The sequence below is a fragment of the Tripterygium wilfordii genome, chromosome 3 (genome assembly GCF_013401445.1).
Source record: "Tripterygium wilfordii isolate XIE 37 chromosome 3, ASM1340144v1, whole genome shotgun sequence".
Lineage (NCBI taxonomy): Eukaryota > Viridiplantae > Streptophyta > Magnoliopsida > Celastrales > Celastraceae > Tripterygium > Tripterygium wilfordii.
The window spans coordinates 6,911,407-6,933,509 of NC_052234.1; the positions used below are offsets into that span (position 1 = coordinate 6,911,407).

At 35.6% G+C, this 22,103-nt stretch overlaps 3 protein-coding genes across 3 annotated transcripts; 2 read left to right on the plus strand and 1 right to left on the minus strand.

Moving 5' to 3' along the window:
• The first annotated feature begins 8,265 nt into the window (after positions 1-8,265).
• On the plus strand, positions 8,266-11,917 carry LOC119986934 (purple acid phosphatase 8-like). Its single transcript, XM_038831626.1, has 7 exons — positions 8,266-8,500; positions 10,255-10,411; positions 10,511-10,618; positions 10,719-10,846; positions 10,937-11,065; positions 11,387-11,454; positions 11,554-11,917. Exons 1-7 carry the CDS (start codon positions 8,315-8,317, stop codon positions 11,768-11,770), a joined length of 993 nt encoding a protein of 330 aa, XP_038687554.1. The 5' UTR covers positions 8,266-8,314; the 3' UTR covers positions 11,771-11,917.
• Positions 11,918-14,386: 2,469 nt separating this feature from the next.
• On the plus strand, positions 14,387-16,549 carry LOC119986922 (purple acid phosphatase 4-like). Its single transcript, XM_038831614.1, has 6 exons — positions 14,387-14,705; positions 15,047-15,203; positions 15,337-15,444; positions 15,712-15,842; positions 15,944-16,140; positions 16,220-16,549. Exons 1-6 carry the CDS (start codon positions 14,499-14,501, stop codon positions 16,431-16,433), a joined length of 1,014 nt encoding a protein of 337 aa, XP_038687542.1. The 5' UTR covers positions 14,387-14,498; the 3' UTR covers positions 16,434-16,549.
• Positions 16,502-20,453, minus strand: LOC119986914. The gene is made up of 8 exons (XM_038831608.1): positions 20,294-20,453; positions 20,088-20,214; positions 19,936-20,011; positions 18,872-18,944; positions 18,549-18,644; positions 18,382-18,432; positions 17,670-18,038; positions 16,502-16,971 (listed from the first exon to the last, which is right to left on the minus strand). Exons 1-8 carry the CDS (start codon positions 20,354-20,356, stop codon positions 16,639-16,641), a joined length of 1,188 nt encoding a protein of 395 aa, XP_038687536.1. The 5' UTR covers positions 20,357-20,453; the 3' UTR covers positions 16,502-16,638.
• Between the last annotated feature and the right edge of the window lie 1,650 nt (positions 20,454-22,103).

The window sequence follows — 22,103 nt, forward strand, 5'->3', positions numbered from 1 at the left end:
AAACCAAAGATGACAAGCTTATTCCATACTACCAGCATATCAAAAAATTAATCAAGTTTTTTGATTGGGTGGAGCTGGATTATATCCCAAGGGGAGAAAATCAAATAGCAGATGCTCTGGCAACTCTGGCAGCAATGTTTGATGTAGACCCAAAAAGGGAAGTGCAGGTGATTAAAATCGAGAAACGAGAAGTTCGAGGTTACTGTTTAAATTTGGAGGGAGAGCCTGATGGTAAACCGTGGTATCATGATATTCAACAGTACATTGAGAAGAAGGAATATCCATCAGGAGCATCAGAAAATGATAAGCGTACCATCAGGAGATTGGCGGGATCTTTCTTCTTGAGTGGAAATGTTCTTTATAAAAGGAATGATGGGATAGTTTTCTTACGATGTGTTGATATTGCTGAGGCTAAGCAAATCATGGAGGAAATTCATGAAGGGATATGTGGGACTCATTCTAGTGGATATGCAATGGCAAGGAAGATTATACGTGCAGGGTATTATTGGTTAACCATGGAGAGGGATTGTATAAGTTATGCAAATAGATGCCACAAGTGTCAGATTAATGCAGACAGGACACATGTTCCCGTTAATCCATTACATGTGTTGACGTCACCATGGCCTGTCTCTATGTGGGGATTAGATGTCATCGGTTCAATTGAGCCAAAGGCTTCTAATGGGCATCGTTTCATTTTGGTTGCCATTGATTATTTTACCAAATGGGTGGAGGCTGCTTCATATTCTAATGTGACGAGTAGCGTGGTTGTTCGGTTTTTGAGGAAAGAGATTGTTTGTCGATATGGAGTCCCGGAAAGAATTATTACTGATAATGGCACGAATTTCAATAGCAAAATGGTGAAAGGTTTTTGTGACCAGTTCAAAATTCGTCATCATAATTCGACGCCATACCGACCAAAGATGAATGGGGCTGTTGAGGCGGCGAATAAGAATATCAAGAAGATCATCAGGAAGATAACAGAGAATTACAAAGATTGGCATGAGAAGCTCCCTTTTGCTCTATATGGTTATCGGACATCAATACGCACATCTACCGGGGAGACTCCTTTCTCTTTGGTGTATGGTATGGAAGCAGTTTTGCCTATCGAAGTGGAGATTCCATCCCTTCGAGTAGTTCTGGAGGCAGGTTTGGAAGAATCAGAATGGACTCGAACGAGATATGAGCAGTTGAATTTGATAGAAGAACGAAGATTAAGAGCAATTTGCAAAGGGCAATTGTATCAAAGAAGATTGATGAAAGCACATAATAAGAAAGTTCGGCCTCGCAGCTTCAGGGGGGGAGAGTTAGTGTTGAAGATGATTTTGCCACCTCAAAAGGATCACCGAGGGAAGTGGACACCGAATTATGAGGGACCATATGTGGTGAAAAAAGCTTTTGAAGGAGGAGCATTAATATTGACAAGAATGGATGGAGAAGAATTGCCTAATCCGGTGAATGCAGACACCATCAAAAAATATTACCCCTAGTAAAAAAAAAAAAAAAAAAAAAAAACTCGCTAGATTGAAAACCCGAAAGGGCGATCTAGGCAAAAATTAGAGTAAAACGCTCGCTAGATTGAAAACCCGAAAGGGCAGTCTAGGCAAAAATTAGAGCAATAAAAATCCCGCTGGAGTGAAAATCCCCCGTGGGCGCTTCAGGCAAAAATTAGGGAAAAAAGAAAAGTCTCTACTATAGTGAAAACCCTTCATGGGAGCTTCAAATAATATTGAGATCAGAAGGGTGTGGTGAAAGCAACTAAGGGGAATGAGGCAGAGGCCTTTCGAGGATTTGAGATGAATATAAGGAAATACAATGAATGACAGATGGCGAGGCTGTACACAGGTGAATTGGCTATGTTCAGGGGTATGCATGATGAGGCTGCGAAGGAGACGAGTGATATGGAAGTAGTCAGATTCAATAATTGCAAAATGGGGGCACACAAAACTGGGGCAGTTTTGTGCGGAATCGGAATTATTTCATTCATATCTTGCAAAGATTTCTGCTATTTCCTTTGTTTCTAACCTTCTGGAATCATATACGTACCTCGTCAGTTTCTCTTGTTATCTATCCATTTTAATAAAATGCTCTGAGGTCATTCATTTCTGAGTTCCTAATTCATTGATTGTTTTCATCAAAATTTTGATTGCTTGCGCAAAATTCTCATATAGTACAAGCATCGCCATGCTATTGAATTTATTTGAAATTGAGTAAAGTAATAAAAGAATTATGACAAGTGCATTAGGATATTGTTCTTCACAGGGACTTGAAAGATTTTGGTGTTCTTGGCTATGACGGAGCTAAAGGAAATTAAATGACGCTAAAAGGCATGGGGGAGTCAGAGAGATTGTGGTGTTCTTAACTCTAGGAGGGCTAAAAGAAATTAAATGGCGTTAAAAGGCATTAGTGGAGGCCAGGGAGATTTTGTTTAGCATTAAAGATACGTCGGATTTGATGGAAATCAGATGTAAACAGTAAATCGATGGGAAGATCAGACAAAAGAGAATGAAAGATACAAGAATAAGGGTAACATGGCAGATTGAAGATAGGATGGAATCAAAAGATGCAGTCTTCTCATGAGGGATAATGGCAGGATGATAGGGGTGATGGTGCTGACGACAATTAACCGAAGTCGAATTTTCAAAATGAAAAAAATAAAATACAATTTCTCTTCATACATTCATACACTCATGGATATTTTCTTGCATAAAGTTCACACAAACATTTGGCCAAGCCGGGAATGGCCTCGTGATCCCGTGCCCTTTATTTTTCTGCTCCAACATTTGGCCAAGCCGGGAATGGCCTCGTGATCCCGTGCCCTTTATTTTTCTGCTCCAACATTTGGCCAAGCCGGGAATGGCCTCGTGATCCCGTGCCCTTTATTTTTCTGCACCAACATTTGGCCAAGCCGGGAATGGCCTCGTGATCCCGTGCCCTTTATTTTTCTGCACCAACATTTGGCCAAGCCGGGAATGGCCTCGTGATCCCGTGCCCCTTTATTTTCTTGCACAAACAGTTGGCCAAGCCGGGAATGGCCTTGTGATCCCGTGCCCCTTTATTTTAGAGATTTATGTTTATATGTGTACGGTATGTGTGTATTTATACATGGTTTGGATGTGTGTATATGCATATATTGTATATATGTTTATATGTATATGTAAATCTTTAAGTATGTGTTTGGTTTGATATTATATTTGAATACCCATATTGACCCCCATTTTTGTGTTTATTTGTTGGGTTTGGATTGAGTTGAACATCATTTAGGCCGGGATCAAGGAGAACTTGAATAATTTTAGGATTTTGCTTAAGATATTTTTTATTCTTTGTTTAAGTATGTATATTTGGTCCTTATGTTGAGTATATCACCCCCATTAACATGTATAACTTGGACATTAATTATTTGGATTTTTATTTATTTATTATAAGTATATGAGTTTAAAATTGAATATAGGTCATTTCAATTAAGAAAATCATGAGTTGATTCCCTTTATTCGAATTATGGACCTTATTTGATTTCATTTATTAATTTGCCATAAGTTGGCAATAATAGATTAAGTTGATAGATGACACTTTTCCAAATAATCATTTATACTATAAGTTGGTGTTTAAAATTAAACCTACCAAACGTTGGTAGGACATTTTATTAAATAAACCATAAGTTGGTATCTAAAATTAAACCTACCAAAAGTTGGTAGGACATTTTATCATTAACACCATAAGTTGGTGTTTAAAATTAAACCTACCAAAAGTTGGTAGGACATTTTATCATTTACACCATAAGTTGGTGTTTAAAATTAAACCTACCAAAAGTTGGTAGGACATTTTATCATTAACACCATAAGTTGGTGTTTAAAATTAAATCTACCAAAAGTTGGTAGTGTGGCTCCAAATAAAAACTATCATAAGTTTTAGTAATATTACAATTTTTTTTTTTTAATGCTATCATAAGTTGATAGTATTCTTACAAATCTTTTCCCAAAACTATCATAAGTTGATAGTGTTATTTCAAACCTATTTCCAAATAAAAATCATCATAAATTGATAGTAATATTCCAAGCTTTTTTTCAAACACTATCATAAGTTGATAAGTGTGTTGAAAGTAATAATTCAAACTTTAACAATTACACCTTGCAAAGAGCAAGTTTCCATAAGATAGCCATTAGATTAATCCGGGTAACCGTTTTCAAACGGGAGTTGTGGGGTGCCTAACACCTTCCCCACACTCAATCGATCCCCGTACCCTTTTCTCTGGTTCGCAGGTCTTTTCGGTGTCCAATTGCACCTTAAATCAATTGGTGGCGACTCTAAACATTTTTCATCCTCAAACGCCGGTCCGCGTCGTGACCCTGGTTGCGACACCTAGGGTTTGTGGGTTTTGATGGGGTTTGGGGATTTTGATTCAATGAGAGTTTAATTGTTCAATAACTCAAAATTAGGTCCTAATATTCTTATATTACTAGGTTCAAGTGTGATTCTTGAACCAATTCAAGAGGAGACTTAGTTTTCTTGATTTGATGAAACTAACAAGTTTCAAGGTAAGGTTTCTTGACTCAAATTGTTTTAATAAGGTTGGGTTAGAATGAAAATAATATTGTGATAGAATTTTAATTGTTTGATGTTGAAAATATAAGGTAGAATTGAATATCTAAGAAATGGGTTGGATTTAGAGTATGGAATGTAAGACTTGAGTGATTGGTGAACATTGAAATATTGATGGAGTTTATTTCATTGAATAGGTTAGTGAATTTGCACGGAGTATACGTTGTTTTTGTTGTAAGAGCTTGCAATTCGCTTTGAGGTAGAGATTTTTTCTCATTTTTGTTGAATTCTTCAAATTTCGTAAAGATGCCTTGAATTTCCTCTCCTTGGATATGATATTATTGTTTGGTTTAGTAAGTTCATTTGCTCTACTCTTTGTTTGTTCCAAAGAGGGTCAAGCCCCTATTTTATTCTTATTATTTGTTATCTCTATAATTGATTATTCATTGTACATTAAACCTTATAAATGTCAAGCTTGATTGACATGTTTGAAAATGCTTTTCATAAAATGTTGATGTATGTAGACATTGCATTTATTTTTGTACATTATTAGGGCATGGTGAATCACTTGGTATGGACTTAGGTGTTTCACGTTAGGTGTTAGTGGATTGGGGGTTACTACGGTATTTGGGCCAAGAGGGTGCTCCGTGTGATCGGGACTCTTGAGCCAGATATTGGGACAAGAGGATGCTCTATGTGATCGGAACTCTTGTGCCTAATATTTGACATTCTCAAATATTTATCGTTGTTCCGGATATTTTGGTGCTTCTAAATACTTGAGAATGATGAGCTGCTGCTGGTTGATCATTGGAGGTGAGTTTGGAGGTTTGGTTGGATGATCCGGGTGCATATTTTATCATTGACATATTGCTGCATTTACTTTCTTGAAACTTCAGCCTTTATTTATACTCTAATTTTATCCCTACTAGGCATTCGGATCGTACCCTCCTTTCTTATCCTTTCAAGTGAGTCTGCTTCTGATGTAGGTCCTCTAGATCAGCAGGAGGGGGCGTGATCGTGGTGGCTTAGGTGGATGATTGACTTATGTTTTTGATTTTGGATGTCTTCTATTTGATTGGATATATATTTATGTATTATAATATTGTTCCTCTGGATTTATGTTGGATGACTAGGAGGGTGCTCCGGATTATTGGGACTTCTGCGTTGGGTAGTATGGAGGTGACTGTGGGCCCTAAGGGTCTTGAATTGGATTTTTTTGGATATTGGATTATGTTTGGGTTATGTTTGGGTATATGCTACTTTTTGATTTTCTATCTACATGCAAGATGGAATTCTCCAATTTATGGGGAGATGCTGTCCGATTTTCTACTTGATTTATTGTTGTGTGTGGTGTTGTTTAGTCATTTTCTCATTTTCATCACGCTCTGAAGGTCAGGGCGTGACAATATAAGTCCAAATAAAAATGAACCAATTGGAGAAGCAAGCCCCAGACAAAAACCTTACGGGGGCATTTGGTTCATAATTGTGTGAGATGAGCATGAGATGAGGAGGAGGTGAGTGTGAGATGAGCATGATCATGTTTGGTATAAAATAAAGAGTGAGCATGAGTGTGAGAATATTAATAGTACAATTTTCATATTACTCTTTTTTCTTTTCAGAAAATAAAACAATATTTTCTAACAAGGGTAAAAGAGTATTTTACAAATCAAAACTGATACTCACTTGTGGAGAATAACCATCCTCCAAATAGCCACAAAGGGATAATAGAGGGTGAAATGGGTTTGGGATTCCACCCTCCAAAACTCAACCAAACAAGAGAATATTTTATCCCACCCTCATCTCACTCTCATTCCCCCTTAAAACACCAACCAAATATCCCGTTAGTATTGTCTTGAATGAACATAAGAGAAACACGATTCCAAGGCAAGACCTTCCAGAGAGATCTTCAAGTGGCGCGAAAGAGAAGAAACTGCAATTGTATTATGTATAAGTGTAATTTTTTTAAAAAAAAAAAAACCTGCACTGGGCTACAATCCAGTGCAATCCCCCGTCCCTCCACCCCTGACTACACTAGTTTAATTGTTTCTTGTGTTAAAGTTGGAACTAAATGACGCTCGATCATTTAGTTCCGTTGAATTTTTATCAAAGCATAATGATGTATGTGGTGGTAGAGGTGAGTATGTGGTCCAATGATAGAGTTGTAAGGGTACAACTTAGACGTCATAAGTTCAATTCTTGAAAACAATCTCTCTACATATTATGTGATGTAAGGTATGTAAATTATTACGTCAGTCTCCCACCCGACCTTACCCATTGTAGGAGTCTTGTATACAAGAATTATTTACTTTTCTTACCTGGTGATTTTTGTGGTGGTCGCTTTCCCTCTAAAAATCGTTAGGCTTGATCAAGTGAGGGAGATGGTGATTTTCCATGACCAAAGCTCACAATAAAAATACTGGTGCGATCGAAAACCACATTATTTCATACGTTTTCTTATGGAATTATCCTTTGAAACGAATAGATAACATATATTTCCTAGCCTCTTTTTCAGATTCCATTATCTTCTTAGCCCTCTTTTTTTTAGCTTTGCCATCTGAAATGTATCCACCAAACATGACAACTCATCAATATCATACGACACTCTTCTTCCAATAATGCACAGGCACCATAATTTCTTACACTCTTGTCTCATAAATATTATTTTATTCTTTTTGGGCCCAAACTACCACTATACATATATGGATATATGGTGGGGTATGGTGTGTTGGAGATCCTATAGTTAGTGATTAGATAGAATCTGTTATTTGTTCATTTTGAGTGGGAGTCTGATCATTTCTGCTTGTGACCACCAGATCCAAAGTCATTTTACAACTCCCAGACAGAGCAGTGTCTATATTTAATTTGAACTGCAAATTAATAATCTTTGTCACAAATAATTAATTATACAACTTTTTATTGCAAAACAGGTGATTCGCAAACAATCATAGATAATAAAACAATATAATGAAGCAATCGAAAATAGAGAGAAGAAAACAATAACAAAGAATTTATGTGGTTTGGCAATTTGCCTATGTCCATGGGGTTTATGGTTGTTTTCAATATAGGAATTTCAGTAGTACATTCGGTTAGGGTTTTAACCCTTATATATCAACTATCTAGGTACTCCACTAATACGTTACACTATCTTTTTGCACAATTTCCCCTTCCTTATAATTTTTAGGCATTAAGTACTACTTCTAATATGAGCCATTATTAAAAACTATTCTTCAAAAAAATATCTCTGTGTTTCTAAGTTTGCGTAAATATCCTGGTAACTGAAATCCCATTTTTTGATCTTAAAATCATGACAACTCACTTTTTAACCAATTAATGTTTTTTTTTTATAGAAAAAAGACAAATAAAGTGATGGGTGGATAACGTGTATGATCTGAGACTCTTCATACCATGAAGCATGCTACCCCACCTAATTTTAATTTTAATTTTATTTGTTGTTTCCTTGTGTATTCCAATATTTGAATTTCTTACCAACCATTTTATATATTGTTTGATAAATCACTCCAAAAATGCGAAAGATTCAGATCCTGCATCAGAAATTCACTCAAGTGAACAGACTGAATTGGATTTCTCGCAAATAAAACAAGAAATGGGACCACAGAATATTAATATTAATTGCGTTTTGAGTTGGGTTAACTACATTTTTTTTTTTATTGTTAATGGGACCACCTTGGTGTATATATATACACGTTAAAAAGCATACATAGTAATCTAAACTTATTGAATCTCTCCTCCTTTCTCATATAGGCTGTAGCCATACGCCATGTCTGGTCCTTGGAACAAACATGTGCTCATCACAGCTTACTTGCTATGTGTTGTTGTTGCTCCATGTCTATCAGAGCTTGAGCGATTCGCTCACGCCCCGAAACCAGATGGCTCTCTTAGCTTTCTTGTCGTCGGAGACTGGGGAAGGAGAGGTGGTTACAATCAATCTAAAGTTGCTCTCCAGGTTATCTCATCATCATCCATTTCATTAGTAATCTTTTCCTTGTACGTAGATTTGATTGGCCAAGACTTCTATTCATACATAAATTTATTAATCATTGATGGCTTACTTTTCTCTTCTTTTTTTTTTGTTTGTCCAGAGATAATGTTTTGCTGTGGTTTAGTGATATAATAATTTAATGGGAGAGCATATCAATGTGGTTTTATTGAATCTAACCAAAAAAAAATACATTTTGAGACTAAACAAATCACATTTTTGGGAACTTAATTAACTAGGGGAGGCATTAATTGGGTTGCTAGAAGAGTAACAAGTACCTAAGAAAGTGATACAAGAAAGCTAGTCCAATGAAGGCACGCCACCAAATTATTTTGAATTTTTAAATCAATGCTTTGTTTTATTGTCATATGGGTTTTTGTTGCTTTGTGTGGGGGGTATTATGCTTTTATTACAAGGAAGATTCCTCGATCTTTCCAGCCCAAGGCATATTATTGGTATCAAATTATGTCTTTGGGTCCACATATTACCCTTTCAATTTTAATAATGTCATAGACAAATGAGAGTTTAGCATTAATGATTGTACAAGAAACAGATTGAAATCTGAGATTAAAAGAGTGGAGCTTTTTTTTCCAGACTAACCTCTTTTGAAAATGTATCCACACAAAGCAGTAAACACAAAGCTAATAATATCATAGATATGAGTAGGGTTGGTAATTTCGACATGGTATCAAAGGATTGTCTTAGTCCTATTGGACGAACCTCCATCTATCCACTTGTTGGATCTGACATAACCTAATACATATGTGTGAAGGAGTGTTACGAGTTGATATGTCCCACATCGCTTGGCCAAGCCAAGTGATGTGGGTTTATATGAGATAACCCACTCTCACATGTTTGAGGCTTTTTCTCTTGGGCTTAAGTACCATTAAATGAGATTGTCCAGGGCGAACAAAGTCATGTGGATCTGATGTATTTCCGGGATCGGTAAACTCAAAACGGACAATGTCATGGATGTGAATAGGTTTGAGATTTTCAACGGTCAACTATATGTTAATCATTCTTATCTAACAAATAAACTGATCAATTAGACATTTAGAAATCAAGTCTTCTCATTTGGATTCTTAATTATCTAGGGGAGGCATTAATTGGGTTGCGAGAAGAAAAAGAAACTACTAGCAAAGATAGTAGTGATACAAGATAGCTAGTCCAATGAAGGCACGCCACCAAATTATTTTGAATTTTTAAATCAATATTTTGTTTTATTATCTTTTGGGTTTTTCTAGCTTTGTGTCAGTGGTACTGTGCTTTTATTTCAAGGAAGATTCCTTGATCTTTCTAGCTTGATGCATATTATTGGTATCTAAGTATATACGCGTTTGGGTTCCCGTCAGATCTAAAAACTCCACAATTCGTTTAATATTCTACAGTTTATAATTTGAGAAGTGTGTCACATTACATCATACTTTTGTTTCTCAATTTTTAAAATTTATCTAACTTTTTCTCTATCATTAGATGTGAATTATAGACTCTATAGAATTGCGAAGGGTCTAAATCCACGTCAAGCTACCTATAAAAGTACTTATTGGCCTTTCAATTTTAATAATCTGATACTTCAGGGGTTCGAATATATATAAATCAATCATCTAATTATCCACTTTAATTCTTTTTCTTTTTTTTTTGAGTGACATAAATAACTTCTATGATTGATGCCCTACCAATATATACTTTTTATTCTATGTATTTAATTTTATATGATCCAGATGGGCAATGTTGGAGAAGAATTGGACATTGATTTTGTAATCTCGACTGGAGATAATTTTTATGATGATGGACTCACTGGTGTGGATGATCCAGCATTCCACCAATCATTTATGGACATCTACACATCTCCTAGCTTGCAAAAGCAATGGTATAATGGTATGTCATTAATTAAATATAGAACTTTTATTTAAGCATAGATCTTAATCCCTTAATTATAAATTTAAGCCTACAATTAGATATGTAATTATGCTGCAGTTTTAGGTAATCATGACTATAGGGGTGATGTTGAGGCACAACTGAGTCCAGTCCTTAGAGAAATGGATAGCAGATGGATTTGCTTGAGATCTTTTATCGTAAATACTGGTAAACCGAGTATTTTCGTTTACATGATTATTAGACACCTAACATCTTATTTCATGAAACGGAATTTTTTGATTTTCTTTTATCTTGTCCACTTGGGCAGAAATTGCAGAATTTTTCTTTGTGGACACAACTCCTTTTGTAGACAAATACTTTGTGGAGCCAGAGGACCATGTCTATGACTGGAGAGGAGTACTGCCAAGGCATCAATACCTTTCTAATCTCCTAAAGGTAATTAATTAATTTTCAATCATAATTAATTAAGAAATTATTGAATTTATGCATGCCTAATTAATTGGGTTTTGTGATGATATTATATAGGATGTGGATTCAGCTTTAAAAGAATCAAAATCAAAATGGAAGATTGTGGTGGGTCACCATACAATGAGAAGTGTTGGACATCATGGGGACACCATTGAAATCCGAACCCAACTCCTTCCAATCCTCAAGGTACAGTTAAATTAAAAAAAAATTATGCACATATTAAGTTTCTTTTATATATATATATATATATATATATATATATACACAAAAATTCTCTTATGCGGATGTCCGTAACTTAATAACTTACACACTGCACTTTTTAAATGTTTTCAAAAGTGATATAATAAGTGGGACCAACTACTTTGGGTCCCATATGTTTTAAATCGATGATGAGATTGAGATGCGTAAGTTAATATAATTTGTGGGTGTCCGCATAAGAGAATTCTCGTATATATATATCTACAGATTTAGTGGCACTATTTGAAGCTAATTAGTCTACATTTTCAGGCGAACAAAGTTGATCTTTACATAAACGGACATGACCATTGCTTGGAACACATTAGTAGCAGAGACAGGTAATTCAACAATAAGTTATAATAGATATAAGATTCAGTTTAAATAGCTAGTGTATGAAAAAACAATATTAATTCTTAATTAATTATATGTATGTGCAGTGATATTCAGTACTTAACAAGTGGTGGAGGGTCAAAGTCATGGAAGGGTGATGTGGATCCATTGAATCACAAGGAAATAAAGTTGTATTATGATGGACAAGGTTTCATGTCTGCACAAATCACTCAAACCCAAATTGACGTGGCATTCTATGACATTTTTGGGAATGTTATGCACAAATGGAGCACATACAAGCAACTTCTTCGCTCTGATGCCTAGACAACTACTCTAAACAATATTGTCTGTGTACCAGAACAGCTTCATTAAGATCTAAAAGCCAGCTATTATCTTTGTACCTGTGGTGTGTATGTATGTATGTCAGAAATTCTCTTATGCGGACACTCATAAATTATATTATCTTACGCATCTCAATCGCACCATTGATTTGAAACATGTGAGACCTAAAATAGTGAATTACACTTGTCATTTTATTTTTTAAAACACTTAAAAAATGAAGTGCACAAGTTATTATTAATATACAGACGTCCATAGTAGAGAATTTTTATGTATATATATAACTTGATATTTAGGGTTTAACGCATGCTTGAAGTGTGAATTTTTTTTTACTAAATCTCAATTGTCTATGAGATTTGACAGTTGAGATTTCAGTCCCTATTTTGAATCCGTAAAGAGTAACATGTCCCAGGTGTAATAATCAAGATTTGATTAAAATTTGATATGATTACAGGCTACCTAACATTAGTGTTTGTTAGGTAAATCAAGATTTGACTAAAATTTGTTATGGCTACAGGTTACCTAACATTATTGTTTGATTGGTAAATGCAGATCATTGTTCAAAAAAGTCACTTTTATATTATATTATTGGGATATTATTCCATGCATATATTCCCAATAGATTCTTCAAAAAAGCCATGTTGAAATATTTAATGTACGTCCACCTCACTCAAGTTTTCAACCTAACTAGTTAGTTGATGATGTGGTCACGACTCAAGTTTTCAACCTAACTAGTTAGTTGATGATGTGGTCACGAGTATGTCTAATATTCCACAACATATGGATAGTGGATAGTCAAAGCTAATCAACTTCATAAACACTCTTACTATTCTTAAATAAATTACTGTATGGGAAAATTAGAGGAAATTATAAATTGGGGTGTATGTCATATTTCGATAGGTTCACTGGATTAAAAAAAAAGAAATAACTAAACCTAACATCTAAACCTAAATCAAAACAAGAAAGAATATAAACAACATATCTAAAACTTTTTCAGCTTTAAATTGTGAAAAAAAACAGATCTAGAGAGAGGAGAAGAAATCACTTGTGCAGATATTTTTCAGATTCAATAGAGATGAAGAAGAAAGGAGACAGAAGAAGAAGAAAGAAAGAAAGAGACGAAGAAGAAAGAAAGGGAGGAAGAAGAAAACGAAGAGAGATTTATGGGAGAAAGAATGATGGGAGGATAAAGTTAATTGGACATTCAATGTGTACTTTTATGTCCATGTGTTTTTTATTGCGACAAATGCCATTTTGGTACCCACCTTATTAAAGTTGGACACATAGGTCAAAGAAAAAAGATATTTTGTCATATAAGTACCTCTTTTCCACGTAAACACATATTTTAAAAATTAATAATTATATAATCCCACATTTGCCCTTCTTCTTCAATAGTCATGGATATAAAAAAAATACCTAGAGCTAAGACACCTACTCTCCATCTCCACCATTGCCACTATCCGCCTCCATTTTCATCACCACCACCACCACCACTGTCGCTCCTCCATCACCATCGCACCTTTACTGTCATCTTCTTCATTTTCTTATTATTATTCTTATTAGTGTTCGTCTTCATTTTGTTAGATCTGAGATCTACTATGAGATCTGAGATTGTAATCTGAGTTCATATATGATATCATGCAGATCTGAGATCTTATGTTACTGTTTCAATATTACTACAGATATGAGATCGTATGTTATTGTTTCAATGTTACTGACAGTAACATTACAAGAGCAAAACGGATCAACTTCGGGTATCCCTTTTTAGTGGATGTTTTGGAAGAAATCTGAATATGACAAGGATTTTGTTTATTATGTCACTGTCAAAACAATAACATGAACATGTCTGAATGATTTTACCGAACTTGACAGATTAATTATTTTAGATCCAGCACTCATAAACTCAATAAAATCTTCAACGAAAATCATGTACTCAATATCTACACCTAAAGAAAAACAAGGAAAAATAGAAACAATAGATGTAAAGCTTTTTAACCTTTAAATTGAGAAAAAATAGGTCTAGAGAGAGAAGAAAGAAGAAAGAGAAGAAGAGACGAAGAAGAGAGAGAAAATGAAGAAAGAGAGAGATGAAGAAGGAGAAAGAAAGAGAAGAAAGAGGTTGGGGTAGAAAGGTAAATGATCATTTCATGGGTACTTTTATGACCATGTACTTTTTTGTTGAACTTAAATGTCCAAAAGTGTTAGAGTGGATACCGGCTTGATATTGTCCCTATTTTGTTAGACCTAGATGTTTAAAAGTATAAGAATGGGTACCGGATTGACATGTGCCCTGAAATTAATGCCTCATTTTTATGTTAGGCCCACAACATGGCGGCCCATCAAGATTGAAGAATTTTAAATGAAATTGTGCTGGAGTTTTGTTCTATTTTTATTCCTATTCTTTTCTTTTAGTACATGATAAGGCATATCCTAATAAAATTATCCAAAGTCCTCCTCTTCTCCTTTTCTTTTATTTTATTACATGGTAAGGCATATTCCAAAAGTAGCTTGACTTGACAAGGCATATGCCTTATCAACTCAATTAGTTTTTGGTCATAAAAATAAAAATAAAAAACTTAAAGAATTCACCTTCAACCAACTCAATTAGTTTTTGGCCATAAAATCCATATTCCAGGTTGGCCGCAAAAGAAACACACAAGTGTCAAGTCTCAACAATATATTCATTCTTCTCTGGCTTTTCTTCTTTGAAAACATGGCATCTTCTCAACCCATCAACAAAACTATGCTTTTCTCCATTGCAACTGTTTCCATTTGGCTGTGCTTCATTTGTTCGTCAGCGGCGGCGGAGCTTCAACGTTTCGAGCACCGGATCATCAAAGAAGATGGTTCTCTCAGCTTCTTGGTTGTCGGAGACTGGGGAAGAAGGGGACTCTACAACCAATCTAAAGTTGCTCAACAGGTCACACTTAATTAAATTATCATATTTTTACACATTCAACTGAAGTTTTTATTCACCTAATTTATTTTTTTTCAGATTTCTAAATTTTCAGAAATTAGCATTACTCATCCACTTAGTGGAAATTTAACGAAGTGGTTGACTTCTTGTTAATCAGTTTATTATATTAATTAAAGAACCATCACCAGTTAATTACCATGGAATATCCGAATATTCGTTTACTTATGCCGACAACCAGTCAACATATATATCTTGTTAATCTTTCTTCTCTCTTTTTTCCCTTTCCCGTGTTTTAATTTCTTCAAGAAATTAACAAGTTTATTATCAATCAACAATTGTTTTAGATGGGAGTAATTGGAGAGAAACTTGATATAGATTTTGTGATATCTACTGGAGATAATTTCTATGAAGATGGATTAACAGGAGTTGATGATCCTGCATTTCATGAGTCTTTTACAAATATATACACCGCCCCAAGCTTGCAGAAACAATGGTATACTGGTAAATACATCCAATTTTGACATAATACAACTAATTATATTATTTCTTGTTTATTTTATTTACTACTAGAATCAATCCATTATCAATTCTAAATTTGCTTTATCAAATTGAGATTAATTACCCCTTGTTGCAGTTTTGGGTAATCATGACTATAGGGGTGATGTTGAAGCACAATTGAGTCCCAGTCAAAGGAAAAAGGATAAAAGGTGGCTATGCTTCAGATCATTTATCATCAATGCAGGTACTTATATATGGGTACATTAAGTTTTATATATAAGATTCTCCTATACGAACTTAAAATACTCATCAATGTTTTCATCATTGATTTAAAACATGTGGGACCCAAAGTAATGGGTCTCAATTGTCATTTCACTCATCCACGTTCTCAAAAAGTGATGCCCTTATAAGTTAGTGCGCATACGAGAATTTATATATATGCATATATATACATACACTCCTAAGTCAATGCAGGAAAAATTGATGTTTTTATTTGACTGTAAAAACAAAGAAATAGTGGAATTCATCTTTGTGGACACAACTCCATTTGTGGATGAATATTTCACTAACCCTGGGGATCAAACCTATGATTGGAAAGGTCTCTCCCCCTCGAGGCAGGCTTACCTTTCAAATCTCTCGAAGGTAATTTCAACAACTCCAACACAAAACTCAGATTATTAGACTCCGCAAAGTGTCGTTTACTGATGATAATGCAGACTTAAACATGATCTAATTGACCACAGGATGTGGATTCAGCACTGAAAAAATCCACTGCAAAATGGAAAATAGTTGTGGGTCACCATACAATCAAAAGTGCTGGAGAACATGGAGTCACCAAGGAGCTTGAAGCCCAGCTTCTACCAATACTTCAGGCAAACAATGTGGATATGTACATCAACGGGCATGACCACTGCTTGGAGCACATCACTAGCACTGAGAGGTACATGAATCGATACATATTCGTATATTGACATTCCAATATTACATTGTACTGATTTAGGAGTTCTTTCTTGGTGCAGCCAAATCCAGTTTCTAACTAGTGGAGGTGGCTCAAAGGCTTGGAGAGGTAATGTTAGGTGGTGGAATCCAAAGGAGTTGAAATTATACTATGATGGACAAGGCTTCATGACACTACAGATGACTCTAAACAAGGCTGATATTGTGTTCTATGATGTCTTTGGCAATACTTTGCACAAATGGAGTATCTCCAAAAAGCTTCAGTCAGTATGCTAAATGAATCTATAGAAAGTTATTACTTGTATCTGAGACATATACTGACTAAGATATGAGGGGGAAAAAATGGTCATGAATAGATAAACTAAAAGATGCAATTGAAATTGTACTACAAATCTATTCCAAGTCTCATCATGCCGTGTTTTCTAGCAAAATATATATAGATTGATTAACATCATGAGAGAGATCAGAAACAAGTTCGCCTTCAAGATTCTTCAAATGATACAGTATATATAGATTGATTAGTTCTCCAATATGGTAAGCTCGTTACTAACTCGTTATAAAGCTTACCGGTATAAGCTTCCCATGCAGCAATAGCAGCAGAAAAAATGGCCCAGTCAAAATGATGCTGCCCGTCACTTTCTCGGGTTTCATAATTGAAAACTCTCTGCGCTACTTGACAGTCTCTTATGAATAGAGATTTCAGGCGGCTAATTTCCTCTTGTTTCAATTGCGATAACAGTACAACCTTTCCAGTCTCTGCCTTGCCTTTGGAAGTTTGAAATACAGAGGCTTTCCAAAAGTAGAATTGTAGCACCTATTTTAGATAACAAAAGGTGTAGGGTTACTAATTCGATATACAATGTTGATGTCAAGGAAAACCGTAAAACTTCTGACAGGGGTAGCAGAGCCTCCTTCACTAAGATAAACTAAAAATATAAAAAAAAATTAAGTGAATTCCGATGGCAGCACGCATAGAAATATTCTTGCATTAGAGAACTATGTTCATCATACCAAATTATCAACATCTCATGGAAATTTCTACGAGAGGCATCGCAATCAAGAGTTCAAAAATAGCACCAAAATAATGTCATCACAGGATTTCATTTTTCCAGTGTTAAAAATTACATATATTTCCTAACACCCCGAAGATACATAGTGGAATGGCTTAGTCGAATTCCTTAAGACAGCTTCAGGCTTCAAGATCACCCATTTAACACAGCCCCTTAGATTGCTAGATTAGACCCCATACATAATTCCCCAATTCTATACATATCCACAATTACTTATGACTTATGTTTTTCTAATAATTGACAAGTAACTATATGAAGAAAGTAGCAGCTCTGTTGCAATGTTGTGTATTGTTCAAATTAGATCTGCGACAGATGATCAGTTGAAAGTTGGAACTCATAGGATACCTTGATGGTAAGTCATCATATGAAACGCATATTTACAGTATTTTTCAGCATAGACAGAAAACATTAAGACAAACGTGCGGCAACAAATTAAAATTACCTGAAGTGCATGCAGAATATTGACAAATTCCTGCTGGAACAACTCTTCTCCCCTCACTACTTGCAGGGGCTCCATCAATGCATCCAAGCAATCTGTCAAACAGTTACTTGCTGGGGAAACATAAATATCAAATCCTAGTACATGCATTCGGCCACAACATAAATTAAATCCTGATTGGTGGTCAAAATCTTGATTTGGAGAGAACCAGTACATGTTGATGGATGCCGGCATAGGCAGGCACAAATTAGGCATATTAAGAGAATTATCCATGATTCTTTGTGACAGAAGGGAGATGAGTTTAGCATCCTCATCATGGTTACTATCACGGCTGAACCATAATGTAAGTGTAAGTCTTTCCCCATCAGTTACCTGTCCAAAGGTAAATAAATTAGCATAGGACAGGAATACAAAACAGAACAAAGAATCCAGTGATGAGAATGAAATACACAGTTCCGACATCACAAAAAATAATTACTGTTCCAATTCAGGAATATGATCACAAAAATCTCACTACTATTGTGTCCACACACACACAAAAAAAAAAAAAAAAAAAAAGAGCTAAATTCTCTATTGTCTTTTCTTCTTTGTTTGAGTGAGGTGTGTGATAGAGGTTGATGTGTTCTTTGCTACCAAATTATATCTTCTCCTGATTGTATATTACCGTTGGAAATTCCTTCCATTACACACACACAAAGAACAAAAATAAGCATACCTCATCCACCAAATGAGTATTGCAGCTGTCAGCTGTGTATATCGCAACATCCTGGTAAAATCATGAGTGTTGAAAAAAATTATACATCAAGCAAACCATCAAGAAAGACTTATATATTGGATTTGATCCAGCAATAGGCGGACAAATATCATTAACAGATGACTTACTCCAGCTGAAGGCATAATAGTTTCTGGTTCCCTGTCTTGAAAGTGAAACAGTCCACCTTTGAAATCTTCCCCGTAAGTATTCAAATAACAAACTGCCTTACCACCAGAAATGAGAACTGTCAGCATTGAATGAGAAAGTAATATACCACAGGTCGATATCAAAGGAACAAAATATTTATAATTGCCAAAGGTCAGAAAGTGGAAAGAGAGAAGAAGATGCTATTAGAACAAACAAATGACAATAATTAGAATGCACAACATAGTGCTTATAGGGAAAAAGAATAAATGGCAGCAAGGTGGCATAACACAAGTTGCCTACAGACCGTGAAATCCCTTTGCTTGAGATAAGGCTTGTTATCATCACTATGCCATCCAATGCTTGCTCCCTTCAGCCAGCTGAATCAAAACGGATGGTACAGGTAAATGTATTAATCATTGAGGTACAAAATCAATTCACATAGCTCAAAGACATATATTTGGGAAGTAGCAGTGGCAGGTTTCAGTTTTATGTTATGTGGCATTGATAAGTACCCACAGTAGAAAATTGTATCAATAAAACAGAGGGGGAATATTCAAAAACCAGATTTTGGACAGATCAAAGAACCCAGGATAATTGCAATTGTTTCTAAAGAGAGAGTTCGGTATCAATTCTCATTTGAAGACACCATTCTGTCTGATGGTTAGATTATTCAAATTCTACTCGTAAGACAACCAACAGTTCTAATACATCATTGAGGTCATACAAAATCCCAGGCTGTCTGATATTAATCAATTTCTTCTTAAGTTTATAATGCAATGACATCAAATCAACACTTTATTTTATCTCAGTTACATTTGTAAGCTAATACACACGAGGGTACAGTACACACCATCCAAATAAAAAAGAAGAATCATTTTGGAAACAAAAAGGGACAAAGCAATGAAGAAAATGAAGTATGTATTGGACCTATTGGTGATAAGGGATGGTGGTAAAACTAAAACACATAGAAAAAGACTGACTGCTACTAGTATTGGTGTGTTTCTTGAGGTTTGTGGTCTTTGCATTACCTCCATTAAAATAGGTCCTCTTCTTTCTTCTTCCTTTTTTTCATGCCAATTCTTTCCAAAATGTGTTGTTTCTGGTCACTAATTTTAAAATGGATTGCAGATCCTTACTTGAACACTGATGCTGGAACTATGTCCCCTTTCGAGGACGGTTAAGTGTTTGTCTTAGATGATGGTGACGAGGTACACGAAGTCACAATCACTTCATTTTCATACAGTTTGGATTAATAATCAAAAAAGGTTCTTGGAAAAATGAAAATGGATGAATCTGTGAAGGACAGAAATTGATAGCAATCTCATGATGTAAAGAACAGAAACTGATGAAGAGGAACAAGGAAGTAACCTGATCAAACCGGTGAATTCAATACAGAGCTCATACTCACACCCAAAGAACTCCTCTACCTTCTCTTTCAGCCTCTCTGTAGAAAACACCACAAACTCTAAAATACACAAAACAATAAGAAGCAGAGCGTCAAACATCATGACTAACGATACCTCTTATGGGAACGAAGGGGAGGATGAGATTGGGGCAATTGGTGGCGATAAGATGGGAGAGAGTGGTGGACAGCACATTGGGTCTGTATCCGACAGTGCTGCAGCTTTTGTGAATGAATTCCAGTTCCTTTCAAAGCAATCAAAAGTATCGGCAACATGCACAAATACCCATTAACGAACAAATCATTTTAATCGGAAGAACCAACCTTGCAGTCGTCCAGGGTAACGAAATCGTGTAGTATCAATCGACGATGCTCCGTCGCTTCCATTATCGCCCTCGCAGCCTGAACTAAATCAATGATCAAACCTCCGGTATGATACAGTGAGTTGAGATGGGATGGGAAACCACGGGTCCAGACTTTTTATTTTGACTTTTCAAAATTGACCCCTTTTATTGTTATTATTTAACCTTTCAATATTTGTTTGGATTGATATTTTAGATAATTAAGTTAGGAGGGTTAATTAGAGAGTAACTTCACTTTTATTGGATTGTAGGAGAGAAAGTTAAGTGGGGTTAAGGAGGGGGAACTTCCCCATCACTTAATTCTACATTTTGTGAACCTCAATTTGGGGGTTTGTGAGGTGAGGGAAAAATTTGTTTATTCTTTATAAAATCATCCATAAAATTTTTTCACTCATTTCAATTTTAATAGGGGTTTTTGTAACTCAGATCTCTTAATTCTCATTAACACTACTTAACCCTACCTTCTATCCAAGTGATGGTTAGTCAATGTAATCCCTACCCATTAACTTCCCTTCCATAACTCTCCCTCCATTAACTCTACTCTATTTTTTTTTAATCCAAGCAAAGCCTAAATTTGATTACCTCCAAAACTTGTTTGAGTTTTCGACGATCAGGATGGTCGGGCTAGCTGCTAGAGAGTGATTTTGCGGATATTCTTGAATGACCTGCATAGGAGAAGAGTGAACTATGGAATCTCTGAGTTGATCCTCAAGAGCTCTTCGACACTCAAGTCAATCCAAGTTATTCGAGAATTGAGAGTGTTGTTCAGCTTGCAACTCTCCCTTTTGCTACTAATCGTAAGTTATGAGTTATGATACTTAGAAGTTATAAATACCTAGTACGGAGACCCCTTGTATACTGACTTGGGTAGTCAAATTCTAGAAAGAAAAGGTTTCTTCCTTCCTTATTCTTAAAAGAGTTTTTCGGGAGTGGATCTCTTTTCTTTCTTTCCTAGTAGGAGTCTGATTTTTTGATTCCCTATGGTGCTAGTAACCTGAGGGTTTCTAGGATGGTGTTCCTCAGGGGCCATCTGTACTGCTCAACACCTCTTCTATGCCTTGATATGTAGTTCAGTGAGAACTTTTTAGTCACCTCGGTAACATGTTTGCTAGGCATCTTGGTGCCAAATGTCGATGTACCATTGGAGGCTATTTTTGATATTATCACATGCCTCACACCTTTGCACGGGTTATCTGATTGGTCAAGTGAAGGTGTGAAGTTAATTCAAATTTTTAATCAAGGTGATGTCTTGTTGATTTTAAAATCAAGGGCTCGGTTGCAAGAATCTAAGGAGTCAATCCTCTTTTGGCTATTTATCTGTATTAGGTTCCTATATAAATTCAGAAGAGCGACAATTTTATCCTTTTCACATAGTTTTTGTCTCAACCTCAACTTCCGAGCAATCTCCTTTACTCTGAGCAACCAATTCCCCTGAGAAAGTTTCTTCTTTTCCAGATCAACTTCTCGAGTGCATTTTCGAAATTTCTCCTTCTTTTTTTCGAGGATCTTCAACCTTGGATTCTTGTTCTTTCTTTTCCAGTAGTTCTTATTCTTCCAATTCTAGAACTACTTCTGAGAAAATCATTGTTGACTTAGGGTGGCGTAATCGAGGTGATCTCTCCCCATACTGATTTCACATCTCTTTTATTAGAGCTTGCTCTCGAGGGTCTTCCTCTGCCTAATAATCAAGTCAGGGATCCTTCCAATTTGAGGGACTTCAAGCCAATTAGTCTTGTTTCTGATCTGGATGCTTTCGAGGTAGAGAATACCAA

Bases quoted from the DNA above. Each gene is read 5' to 3' on its own strand.
- LOC119986914 (XM_038831608.1), bottom strand. From the start codon at position 20,356: ATGGAAGCGACGGAGCATCGTCGATTGATACTACACGATTTCGTTACC. The intron at 20,012-20,087 runs GTATCGTTAGTC...TGTTTTCTACAG, and splicing joins CCCCTTCGTTCCCATAAGAG to AGAGGCTGAAAGAGAAGGTA. The intron at 18,645-18,871 runs GTCTGTAGGCAA...TCTGGTGGTAAG, and splicing joins TCAAGCAAAGGGATTTCACG to GCAGTTTGTTATTTGAATAC.
- LOC119986934 (XM_038831626.1), top strand. From the start codon at position 8,315: ATGTCTGGTCCTTGGAACAAACATGTGCTCATCACAGCTTACTTGCTA. The intron at 8,501-10,254 runs GTTATCTCATCA...TATATGATCCAG, and splicing joins AATCTAAAGTTGCTCTCCAG to ATGGGCAATGTTGGAGAAGA. The intron at 10,412-10,510 runs GTATGTCATTAA...ATTATGCTGCAG, and splicing joins GCAAAAGCAATGGTATAATG to TTTTAGGTAATCATGACTAT.
- LOC119986922 (XM_038831614.1), top strand. From the start codon at position 14,499: ATGGCATCTTCTCAACCCATCAACAAAACTATGCTTTTCTCCATTGCA. The intron at 15,204-15,336 runs GTAAATACATCC...CCCTTGTTGCAG, and splicing joins GCAGAAACAATGGTATACTG to TTTTGGGTAATCATGACTAT. The intron at 15,843-15,943 runs GTAATTTCAACA...AATTGACCACAG, and splicing joins ACCTTTCAAATCTCTCGAAG to GATGTGGATTCAGCACTGAA.